Source organism: Scyliorhinus torazame, chromosome 2, assembly GCF_047496885.1.
Source record: "Scyliorhinus torazame isolate Kashiwa2021f chromosome 2, sScyTor2.1, whole genome shotgun sequence".
In the NCBI taxonomy this organism is placed as follows: Eukaryota; Metazoa; Chordata; class Chondrichthyes; order Carcharhiniformes; family Scyliorhinidae; genus Scyliorhinus; species Scyliorhinus torazame.
The window spans coordinates 147,357,667-147,370,522 of NC_092708.1; the positions used below are offsets into that span (position 1 = coordinate 147,357,667).

The window sequence follows — 12,856 nt, forward strand, 5'->3', positions numbered from 1 at the left end:
GAGGGTTTACCAGGGCAGTCCTGTTTGTGGATTTTGGGAAGGAGGTAGAAGTGGGCTGTGCTGGGTTAGGGATCCATGAGGTTGGAAGCTGTGGAGGGAAGATCTCCAAAGGCGATGAGGTCTGTGACAGTCCTGGATTCAACGGTTTGATATTTGATGGTAGGGTCATGGCCCAAGGAGAGATAGGAGCAAGTATCTGAGAGTTGGCACTCAGCCTCTGTGAGGTAAAGGTCAGAATCCCAGTCAACAACAACACCACCCTTGTCGGCAGGTTTCATAACAAAGACAGATTTGAACTTGAGAGAACGGAATGCAGCAAGAGACAGTTTGGAGTGAGTGAGCGGGGCAGAGAAATTGAGGCGGCTGAGGTCGCACCACAAGTTCTCAATGAAAAGATTAAAGAGCAGGTAGGAAGTTAGAGGGAAGGGTAGTAGAGAAGAAAACAGGAGGTGGGTGAAAGGGACCATTGAATGGGGAGCGGACTTCTGGCCAAAGAGCACAGAGACGAAGGCAAGAGAAGAAAAGTTCAGCATCGAGCCGAGCCTGAAATAAACTTATGTGAGGGCTTAAAGGGATGACGCTGAGCCCTTTGCTAAGTACAGAACATTCTGTATCAGGGAGAGGAAGATCAGAGGGTATGGTGAATACATAATGAGGGCTAAAATTGAAAGAAGGGATGGGGTCAGAGGGACGGGAGGTGTGGAGGTGCCTGGATGGGCGTTGGTATCCATAAATTGCTGGAGGGAGTGTTCCTTAGGTTTACTGAGGAGGGAGGAGGTTGTTTCATGTTTTGTACATTACTGCTGTTTAGCTCAGATGGTTTGTATGTTTTTCACTGTCAGCAACAACAGAGTGTTGTTCCTGTGTAGCTGAAGCTTGGATCATTCTTATTTCCTCCCCAATGTCTTTGAAGTGGACTGGGAACTTTCCGAGAAACAGATTTGCGCTCAGCGAAGCCTAGTACAAAAAATGGGGGCCGGATAATCATGGGCAGGCCAAGCCTACAACGGTTCAGTAGGACAGGGTATTCAGAACTGGGTAATTTTGACATGGGAGTTCTGATCTTCTTCACTGGCCGATAATTCCTGGTTAATTTTCAGCATCCTGCTGGGACAGTTTGCCCTGTGACCTCCCGGGTTCTCAGCATCAGAGTGAATTTGACAACATGCACCCAGTAAGCATCCCCAATGAGAAATAAAGCAAGAGGGTGGGAATTCCTAAATTATATGATGTGGTCAGGGCCATCTTGATTTCAAGTTAAACATGTGCACCTTTAAGAGGTTCTTGTGGTGCAGTGGATACCATCCCTGCCTCTGAACCAGAAGCTTGTGGTTCAAAGCCCATTCCAGAACTTGATGGCCAAGGAAAGTGTGTTCATAATACAGCCAAACATGTAGAGCGTCAACTTGTAAATCCTTCCAACATACGCCAATGGTGGGTAGTAAGAGTGGGAGAGATCCCTGGTCAGCTATATGATGGAAAGAAACTGGAGCCTCTATGATCACAATACATAGCTCCAAGCTATAACATGCATGTAAAAGTGTATGTTGCCACAACAACTCAGATTATTTGGAGGCCTGGGCTGCCTGGTATTATTGCCAACAGCAAGGGATTCGATTTGATCCCCATTCTAGTTGAGGTGGAAGCAGGATCTGCCTACATGTGGTGGAGATCGTGGTGCTGTGGGTCAGACTTAACTTTGGTCAGAGAACATCAAAACATGGCAGATTTTGGATTTATAAAGTGCAAGATTGCAGCTGTGTCACTGATTATTGATTTTGATTGTGATATATCTGGACTATGACTAAAGAAAATTAAATTGTCAATTATTTGAATGACATACATTATTTCTTCCAGGGTGATCGAGGGGAAACTGGTCCCAAAGGCCCAAGTGGATTTCCCGGGCCTCCAGTGAGTAGACACTTAATAAAGACTCTATAGAATATTTTAAATATCATTGGCATTTACTGCGTGAAATAGCTTTTAGATTATCTCAGGAAAATTAAATTAATGACAAATTAACTTCAATGTAGATGAAATGCCATTGTAGATTTTGCTGGGAAGAATAAGGAGGACACATATCCCTTGGAAAATGAGTGTCCGTGAAATAAAGGATATGGAGATACAAGGTGGAACTTACTCCCCCATAATGGGCAGCACGGTAGCATTGCGGATAGCACAATTGCTTCACAGCTCCCGGGTCCCAGGTTCAATTCTGGCTTGGGTCTCTGTCTGTGCGGAGTCTGCACATCCTCCCCGTGTGTGCGTGGGTTTCCTCCGGGTGCTCCGGTTTCCTCCCACAGTCCAAAGATGTGCAGGTTAGGTGGATTGGCCATGATAAATTGCCCTTAGTTTCCAAAATTGCCCTTAGTGTTGGGTGGGGTTACTGGGTTATGGGGATAGGGTGGAGGTGTGGACCTTTGGTAGGGTGCTCTTTCCAAGAGCCAGTGCAGACTTGATGGGCCGAATGGCCTCCTTCTGCACTGTAAATTCTATGAAATCCCACGCAGTTGGTTTTGTTTCAGGGGCTTCCAGTGCAATTGGTGTCAAGGAGTTTTTCCATTGTTCATACATAAAAGATGGGAGCAGGAGGAGGCCTTTTGACCCTTTGAGCCTGCTCCGCCATTTATCACTATCATAGTTTGCCTTGTGTTGACCTTGTGTTGCTATTTTATGTATTTTCTTTTTATTTTATTTTATTTTCATGTACTAAATGGTCTGTTTGAGCTGCTCGCAGAAAAATACTTTTCAATTACCTCGTACATGTGACAATAAACAAATCCAAACAAATACAATCCAATCCTATGGCTGATCATCAAACTCTATAGCCTAATCCTGCTTGTGTTGCCCTTTTATGTATTTTCTTTTTATTTTATTTTAATGTACTAAATGATCTGTTTTGAGCTGCTCACAGAAAAATACTTTTCACTGTACCTTGGTACAGTGTACAATAAACTCATCCAAACAAATTCATTCCAATCCAATGGCTGATCATCCAACTCAATAGACCAATCCTGCTTTCTCGCCATAACCTTTGATCCCATTCACCCCAAGTGCTATATTTAGCCACCTCTTGACTATATTCAATGTTTTAGCATCAACTACTTCCTGTGACAATGAATTCCACCGTCTCACCATTCTTAGGGTGAAGAAATGCCTCCTCATCTCTGTCCGAAATGGTTTACCCTGAATCCTCAGACTGTGACCCCTGGTTCTGGACACATCCACCACTGGGAACATCTTCCCTGCATCTACCCTGTCTAGTCCTGTTAAAATTTCATAAGTCTCTTTGAGATTCCCCCCACTCATTCTTCTGAACTCCAGTGAGAACAATCCTAACCTAGTCAATCTCGCCTCATGTGACAGTCCCGTCAGCCTTGGGATCAGTCTGGTAAACCTTCGCTGCACTCGCTCAAGAGTAAGAACATTGGGCTGGATTCTCTGCACCCCGATGCCGAAATCACGCCGGTGCCAGGGTGGAGAATCCAGTTTGACGGCAAAATTGGTCCCGGTGCCGGTTCAGCGATTCTCCGGGCACCGGAAAACGGCGTCACTGGGGAGTACGCCGCGCTGCCGGGGACCATTGCCAGAGGCCTGCTCCGCAATCCTCTGCCCCCGACCGGCTGAAATCTCAATGGCGTGGAACTAACCTGGTATTGTCAGTCGGGATACTCATGTGGCGGCTGCGGACTCAGTCCGTGGCCACCCTGGTCGGGGGCGGGCCGGTTGGAGGCAAGGGGGACCTTATAGGTGGCCGGGGAATGATTGTGCAGGGTTTGAAGGTCGGGCTTGCTGGTCCAGCTCCGTGGTCCGCGTCCGCCACAGAGCATGGCGCGGCAACTGGAGGCTGCCGCCGTGCCATGTGCGGCCTCTGACTCGGAAGTGCGGGGGCCCGTATCTGCAGCAAAAGCTGCAGATTTACTCCTGGTCCCTGCTAGCCCCCTGCATGGCTATGAATTCGTGTCCCATTTTCCCATGATTTTCAGGAGTAAAACTCCACGGTTTTGACGCCGGCGTGGGGACATAGTCCCAATAATGGAGAATCCAGCCCAGCCTGCCTCAGAAAAGGAGACCAAAACTGCACACAATATTCTCGATGTGGCCTCACCAAGGCCCTGTATAATTGCAGCAACACATCCCTGCTTCTGTTCTCTAAACCTCTTACATGAAGGCCAACATACCATTAGCCTTCTTTACCGCCTGCTACACCTGCATGCTTACCTTAGCGACTGGTTCACAAGAACACCCAGGGGTCCCGCTGCACTCTCCCTTCTCCCAATTTACAACCTTTCAGGTAGTAATCTGCCTTCCTATTTTTGCCTCCAAAGTGAATAACCTCACACTTATCCAAATTATACTGCATCTGCCATTGATTTGCCCACTCGCCCAACCTGACCAGATCATGCTGTAGGATTCCTGCATCCTCGTCACAGTTCACCGTCCCATTCAACTTGGTATCATCTGCAAACTTTGAGATGTTATGTTACATTTTGTTCCCTCATCCAAATCATTAATATATATTGTAAACAGCTGAGGTCCGAGCACCTGTGGCACTCCACTCGTTACTGCCTGCCAATTTGAAAATGCCCCATTAGTATCTACTGTTTGTTCCCTCTGTGCCAACCAGTTTTCTATCCGCCTTAATACACTTTCCCCAATCCAATGCACTATACTTTTGCACAATAACTTCATGCAGAACTTTCTCAAATGCCTTCTGAAAGTTCAAATACACTACATTGACTAGCTCCCCCTTGTCAACTGTGCTGGTTACATCTTCAAAGAATTCCAATAGGTTTGTCAGCATGATTTCCCCTTCATAAATCCATATGCAGTACGCTGCATGGAGTATCTACCGCCTCAGGCAATTGCCTGAGGTCCGCCCTGCGATACTCCGTTGCCGACCGACCGAATTCCCAACCGTGTGGTTCTAACATGGTCCCACCGTCCGTAATCCTCGTGTGGCGGCTGTGGACTCAGTCCGGGGCCTCCACAGTCAGGGAGGGCCGATCGGCAGGCAGGGGGGGGGGGGGGGGGGGCTTCATTCGGGACTGGGGGCTATGTGTGCGGACGGTCCGGGACGGGCGAGCAGCCGGTGAAGCACTATTTCGGCAGTCTAGGTCCATGGTCTGAGTCCGCCATGGAGCACCACAGTGCCGCTGGACGCCGCCGCCTGCGCATGCATGGCCTCTGACCGCATGTGCGAGGGGCCGTATCTGCAATAGAGCTGCGAGCTCTACAACAGCTGCCTACTAGCACCCAGCAAAATGGGGAATCTGGCCCTTTGTCGCCTGTTTTCCTGGCGTAAAAGACCAGTTTTCCTGACAATGTGGGGACATAGTCCCAAAAGCAGAGAAACCAGCCCCATATCTTCATAGTTTCCTTTATTAAGGTTCAGTACTCGAGTCTCCGAAGCAACTACTTCACTCTCCATCTTGATAAAAACATTCCATCATTTTATGGTTGCTCATCCCCAAGGAGTCTCGCACAGCCAGATTGGCAATGATTCCCTTCTCATTACACAGTACCCAGTCTAAGATGGTGTTCTCTAATTGGTTCCTCCACATATTGGTCAAGAAAACCAACCAGTATACACTCCAGCAATTCCTCCTCTACTGCATTGTAGCGAATTTGATATGCCCAATCTATGTGAAGATTAAAATCATCCATGGTCACCGATATTCCCTTATTACATGCATCTCTAATTTTGTGTTTCATGCAATTTCCAACATCACCAGTGCAGTTTGGGGGCCTATATATGACACCCACTAATGTTTTTTGCCCCTTGCTATTTCTCAACTCTACCCATACAGACTCCACATTGTCAGAGCTAATATCCTTTCTCACTATTGTGTTAATTTCCTCTTTAACCAGCAGTGCCACACCACCACCTTTTCTTTTATTTCTTTAAATATTTCTTTATTCACCTCCTTTTTCACATTTTCTCCCAAATTTACACCCACCAACAATAATCAGTAACAAATATGTCAATCCCCATATCGATAACACCGATCCCATCCTCCCACCAAACCCAAAACATTCGCCCTCATGTTCACATAAACAACTGACAAAAAGGAATCCGGAATCATCCATGGCCACGATTAACACCCATCGCCCCCCTCCCCCCAAACTTCCCCCCCCCCCCCCCCCACTAACTAATGTTCGATGTTATCCAGTTCTTGAAAGTGCATAATGAATAATGCCTACGAATTGTACAACCCCTCCATCCTTCCCCTCAGTTCAAACTTAACCTTCTCAAGACTCAAGAATTCCAACAGACCCCCCACCACGCCAGGGCACAGGGTGGAGAGGCTGCTGTCCAACCCATCAGGATCCGCCTTCGGGCGATCAACGAGGCGAAGGCTACGACATCAGCCTCCTCACCCGTTTCCAACCCTGGCTGGTCCGACACCCCGAATATGGCCTCCCGGGGGCCCGGGTCCAGTTACACGTGCACCACTTTAGAAATTACCCTAAAAACCTCCTTCCAGTAATCCTCTAGCTTTGGACAGGACCAAAACATATGAACGTGATTAGCCCCCCCCCCCCCCCCCCCCCCCCCCGGCAACGCTCACACACATCTTCTACTCCTTCAAAGAATCGGCTCATCCTCGCCCTCGTGAGGTGCGCTCTATATACCACCTTCAGCTGTATCAGCCCCAACCTTGCGCACGTGGTGGAGGCATTCACTCTCCGGAGAACCTCACACCAGAACCCCTCCTCCATATCCTCTACCAACTCTTCCTCACACTTTGCTTTGATCCCTTCCAGTGGTGCCTTCCGCTCCTCCAAAATAGCTCCGTAAACCGCTGACACTACCCCCTTCTCCAGCCTCCTGTCGTCAGCACCTCCTCAGCAATGTGGAGGCCAGCTCCTCCGGGAAGTTCTGTATCTCCTTTCTGGTAAAATCTCAAACCTATATGCATCGAAACATTTCCCCCTGCTCCAGCCCATACTTCGCTTCCAACTCCTTCAATCCTGCAAACCGACCCCTAAGAAACAAATCTTTCAGTGTCTTAATCCCCTTCTCCTCCCATTTCCGAAAATTTCCATCCCTTCTCCCTGGCTCAAATCTGTGGTTCCCCCGAATCGGCATTTCTCTTGACCCTGCCCCCAACCCGAAGTGTTGGTGAAACTGCCTCCAAATTCTCAATGAAGCTATTATTACCGGACTCCCTGAGTATTTCCCCGGGGCTAGCAGGAGCGGCGCTGTTACTAGTGCCTTCAGCCCCGACCCCCTGCACAAACTCTCCTCCATTCTGACCCACTGGGAATCAACCCCTCTTACCCAGCTCCGCACCTTCTCCACATTCGCCGCCCAGTAGTAATACATCAGGTTCGGAGGACCCAAACCCCCTGCCTGCCTTCCCCTCTGTAGCAGCACCTTTCTCACTCTGGCCACCTTCCCTCCCTATAGGAATGACGTAATCCTTCCCTCAATCTCTCTGAAAAAAGCCTTTGGCAGGAAAATCAGCAGGCATTGAAAAATAAACAGAAATCGTGGCACCTAGTTCATTTTAACCGCGTGTACGCGACCCACCAGTGACAGAGGGAGACTGTCTCACCTTGCCAGATCAGCTTTCACTCTCCCTACCAAATGTTGTACTTGCGGAGCCCCCCCCCGCCCCACTCCCGGGCAACCTGCACTCCCAAGTACTTAAAGTGAGTCCCTGCCCTATGGAATGGCAGTCCCCCCAACCCTGCCCCCACACCCGGCCGAGATACCACAAAATACTCAATCTTGTCTAGATTCAGCTTGTACCCCGAGAAAGACCCAAACACTTGAAGCAGCTCCAATATTCCCCCTATCGACACACTTGGTTCCAACACGTATAACAGCAAGTCATCGGCATATAAGGACACCCTATGCTCCATACCAACCCCCCTCCACCCCCCCCCCACCCCTGCACTATTCCTTTCCATACCCCCGAACTTCTGAATGCGATGGCCAACAGCTCAATCGCGAGTGCAAACAGCAGGGGGGACATAGGACATCCCTGCCTCGTCCCACGGTGGAGAGAAAAGTATCTCGAGCTGATGTTTGTGCGGACACTCGCCCTCGCCTCCTTATATAGTAGCTTTACCCAATTCACAAATCTTGGTCCAATCCCAAACCGCTCCAGAACTGCCATCAAGTACCCCCATTCTACCCGGTCAAACGCCTTCTCAGCGTCCAATGCCACAACCACCTCTGTTTCCATCCCCTCTGCCGGTGCCATAATGACGTTCAGTACCCTTCTAATGTTTGAAACGAGCTGCCTCCCTCTCACGAACTACGTTTGATCTTCACCTATCACCTTCGGGAGGCTCTCCTCCAGCCTACCCGCCAGTACCTTTGGCAATACTTTTGCATACACATTCAGAAGTGATATGGGCCTATATGACCCACGCTCCGCCGGATACTTATCTTTTTTTAGCAACAGGGAAATTGATGCCTGCCCCAAGGCTTGTGGCAACACCCCCTTCCCTATCACCTCTTCAAACATCCTCAACATCAGGGGAGCCAACTTATCCTTGAATTTGTTATCATATTCCACCGGAAACCCATCCAGCCCTGCCACCTTCCCCGAATGCATCCTCCCAATCGCATCGTTTATCTCCTGCTCCACTACCGCTCATTCTAATCTCGCCCTGTCCCCCTCCCCTAACCTCAGGTACTCCAACCCATCTAGAAATTCCTGCATCTCACGATCTCCCCCGGGTGGCTCTGCCCTGTACAACCTCTCATAAAATTCCTCAAAAACCTTGTTAATCAGATCCGGCGCCACCACCAACATCCCTGTCCTATCCCTCACCTGCACAATTTCCCTTGCCGCTGCTTCCCTCTGGAGCTGACCTGCTAACAGATGCCCCGTCTTATCTCCATGTTCGTAAACTGCACCTCTTGCCCATCTCAGTTGGCGCACCGCCTTCCTGGTAGATAGTCGGTTAAAGCTCGCCTGTAGTTCCTTCCTCTTTTTCAGCTTTGCTGGGTCCCCATCCACTGCATAACTGCTATCTACCTCCAGCATCACCTCTATTATCCTCTGCCGCTCCAACCTCTCCTCTTTGTCCAACCTGGCCTTAAACGAGATCACCTCCCCCCTCACCACTGCCTTTAGAGCCTCCCAGACGACCGTCTTCGACACCTCACCTGTACAGTTGAAACCTACATATTCCTTAATAACCTTTTCAATGGTGTCACAAAACACTTGGTCTCCCAAAAGTCCCACATCTAATTTCCACCCCGGCCTCTGCACTACCCCCTTCTCCAGCACCATATCCACCCAATGCGGAGCATGATCTGACACTGCAATTGCCGAGTATTCCGACCCCTTAACCTCAGCCAACAAAGCCTTGCCCACCACAAAATTGTCGATCCGCGAATATACCTTATGGACTGCAGAGAAAAAGAGTACTCCTGCTCCCTTGGGTGCAGAAACCTCCAAGGGTCTACCCCCCCCCCCACCCCCATTTCCACCATTAGCCCAACTAACGCCTTCGCCCCCCCCCCCCCCCCCCCTCCCCGATGGAACCAGTGAGCGCGGCCGTGAACCACCTTTTCTTTTATGCCTGTCCTTCCTAAATACTGAATACTCTGAGACATTCAGTTTCCACCCTTGGTCACCCTGCAGCCATGTCTCCGTAATCCCAATTATATTGTATCCATTTATATCGATCTGTGCAATACATTCATCCACTTTATTGCAAATGCTCGGTGCATTAAGGCACAGAGCCTTTAAGTTTGTCTTTTTCACAATGCTTGTCTTGCTCCCAATATTTTTCTCTTTTGCCCTGTTTGAATTTTGTCCTTGGTTTCTCCACCTATCACTTTTCTCATTCACTTTTCTACCTTTTATTTTTGTCCTTGCTCCCTCTTTCTCTGACTCCTTACACAGGTTCCCATCCCCCTGGCATATTAGTTTATGTTCGCACCCTCCGCTAATGGGAAACCCATGGTGGGGTGTCGCAGTCAGCGGGAAGGGCGGGAAAAATTCAGCCACAGATACACAAAACACCAAAATAAGTGATACTCATGAAGAAAGCTTTTAAAAAGCAAACAAAACACTGGGGTTCATTTCCCAATAGATAAAATCGAAGAACAGAGAAGTTATGTGAAACTTATACAGAACCTTGATTAGATCACAATTGGAGTCCTGAGAACAGATCCAGTTTTTTTATGAAAAGGATTGGGGCGTAGTGTAGTGGTTAGCACTGCTGCCTGCGGAACTGAGGACCCTGGTTCGATCCCGGTCCCAGATCACTGTCCGTGTGGAGTTTGCACATTCTCCCTGTGTTTGCGTGGGTTTCACCCCCACAACCCAAAGATGTGCAGGTTAGGTGGATTGGCCACACTAAATTGCCACTTAATTGGTAAAAATAATTGGGTACCCTAAATTTATTTTTAAAATGTTCCGAAAAGGATATCCAGGCAGTGGAGGAAGTGCCAAAAAGAGTAATGCCAGAAATGAGATGTTACAAATATCTCAAAAGATTGAACTGCCTGAGGCTCTTCACTTCAGAAGAAAGAATACAGAGGGGGATCCTCACATAGGGCTTTAGGATTATGGAAGGGTTTGATAGGATAGACATAAAAACTCTGTTTTTACTTGAGATTGGTTAAGATAGCTACTAATAAATCCAATCGTTAATTCAGGAAAAAAATCTTTATCTGGGGGGAAAAAAACCAAACCTTGATTTTACAACAACACAGCGACAGGTTTCCAGGCAGGGGAGATATATAAAATGTTGTGGGCACTATGCCCACTGCCTGCCTGCCACCCACCCCCCCCCAGTGGTGGGTAAAGGAGGAGACTGTTTGCAAACCTGGCAGGTAAGCCATAGGGTCAATGGACAGGAAAGGGGAGGTACTACCTTTACTGATCACCTGTTTTGATAGGAAGCACCCTTAAAGTGGAAGGCATCTTAATATTTCTTCTCCTCCTGCCTTGTTTACCCTTGTCCCCAACCCCTCACTGTTCCCCCCTCCCTTCCCCAGCCACTCACTGGGATTGCCAGCCTGGCCCTGGCAATACTCATCCCCCCATTTACCTTTTATCTGGCTCCAGCAATAAATGTTGCGAGGGGCTGAATGCAGTTCCAGCAGTGGCTACTGCTCCTGGTGGTGAGGCTGCAACCACAAAGCTGCTAGCAATGTGATTGGCCTGTAACTCTTGGAGGTTGGACTTCCTCCCCAAATGGAGGAGAATATAATTAACGTTCTAATGGAAGATAAATTGCTGCAGGGCCACAGGGCTGGGTGCGAGCAGGAGATATATCCCCTTCCACTTCCATCCACAGTAACCACTCACTGGGCATAAAATCCAGCCCTTGCAGCCGGGGTTCTCCGGCCATTGGCTGGTGGGGGGGATTCTCTGGTCCCACTGGCAGCTCACCCCTACCCGTGGGTTTCCCAGTGGCGTGGGGTGGTTCCAGTGGGAATTTCCAAGGACATTGGTGGGAACAAAGAATCCGGTCGCCAGTGAATGACAAGCCGCCTCCCATTGTCAAGAAATACATGGCTGGAAGGCTGAAGAATCCCTTTATATGGCCGGCAATGGGATGACCCAAAGCACTTTACAACCAACCAATTACTTTTGAAGTGTAGTTACAGTTGTACCGTATGGAAAACAGCAGCCAGTAGTTCGGTATCTCTCATCTTTCGTCATAACTATGATTTTCTATCTAAAGGGCAAGCCTAGTGAAGCTGAACTGAATATTCTGCCTATCTTTGATGCCCTTGCTATAATGGCACTCACAAATGCACATAGTCATCCAAATGTGGCCTGAACAATGTTTTCTTTAAATTCATCATGACTCATCTGTGCTTTACTCTTGAATTGTATGTTCCTATTTATGGGTTCATTTTTGACAGAAGCAAGGCTAATCATCAGATGAGACAATGATCTATTATTTATTAGCCATTTGCGAATTAAACAATTCTGGAATCCAAAATAATGAATTACGTTTCAGTTCTTAGTTGTTCCCTGGAGTTCATTAAAAGACGTTACATGACATAACTTGGCTTGAAGCAAAATTGAACACTGATTTACTGTTGTGTGGTGGAAATAATAAATGAACTAAAGCAATTACCAACAGTGGTTGAATTCATTGGCCTTAAGTGTAAAACTGCAGAAGAAAATCAAAACAAATGTAAATAGGAGAAGAATATTGCATTCCATGCACATAAGTATGAAACCTCTTTCAAACTATTAAACCCAACATAATTTGAAAATAACAATTATGTCTTGACAGATTAACTGTCCCTTCATGATCTCCCCTTATCTGATTAATTATCAAACTGAATATAGCTTGTCAGATAGGATCTTCAATTTCTTTCACACAAATCACCAAACTGGTAATGATAAAAAAGCACCTTAAGCAGTGCAACAATCCCCAGTACTGCACTGGAATGTTAACCCCAATTTTTCACAAAGGTCTTGGAGTGGGATTTGTATCTATAGCCTTTAATGTGGAGATGCCGGCATTGGACTGGGGTGAGCACAGTAAGAAGTCTTACAACACCAGGTTAAAGTCCAACAGGTTTGTTTCGATGTCACTAGCTTTCGGAGCGCTGCACCTTCCTCAGGTAAATGAAGGTATGTTCCAGAAATGCATATATAGACAAAGTTAAAGATGCAAGACAATGCTTTGAATATGAGCATTTGCAGTTAATGAAGTCTTTACAGATCCAGAGCTGGGGTAACCCCAGGTTAAAGAGGTGTGAATTGTCTCAAGCCAGGACAGTTGGTAGGATTTCGCAAGCCCAGGCCAGATGGTGGGGGATGAATGTAATGTGACATGAATCCCAGGTCCCAGTTGAGGCCGTACTTGTGTGCGGAACTTGGCTATAAGTTTCTGCTCGGTGATTCTGCGTTGT

General features: G+C 47.8%; 1 protein-coding gene across 1 annotated transcript in view; it reads left to right on the forward strand.

The window, feature by feature from the left end:
• LOC140406814 (uncharacterized) overlaps nucleotides 1-12,856 on the forward strand; it is a 249,663-nt gene that overhangs the window by 182,056 nt on the left and 54,751 nt on the right. Inside the window, exon 33 of the mRNA XM_072494717.1 lies at nucleotides 1,858-1,911. Within this exon, the coding sequence (XP_072350818.1) occupies nucleotides 1,858-1,911 (54 nt within the window). The remainder of the gene's footprint in view (nucleotides 1-1,857; nucleotides 1,912-12,856) is intronic.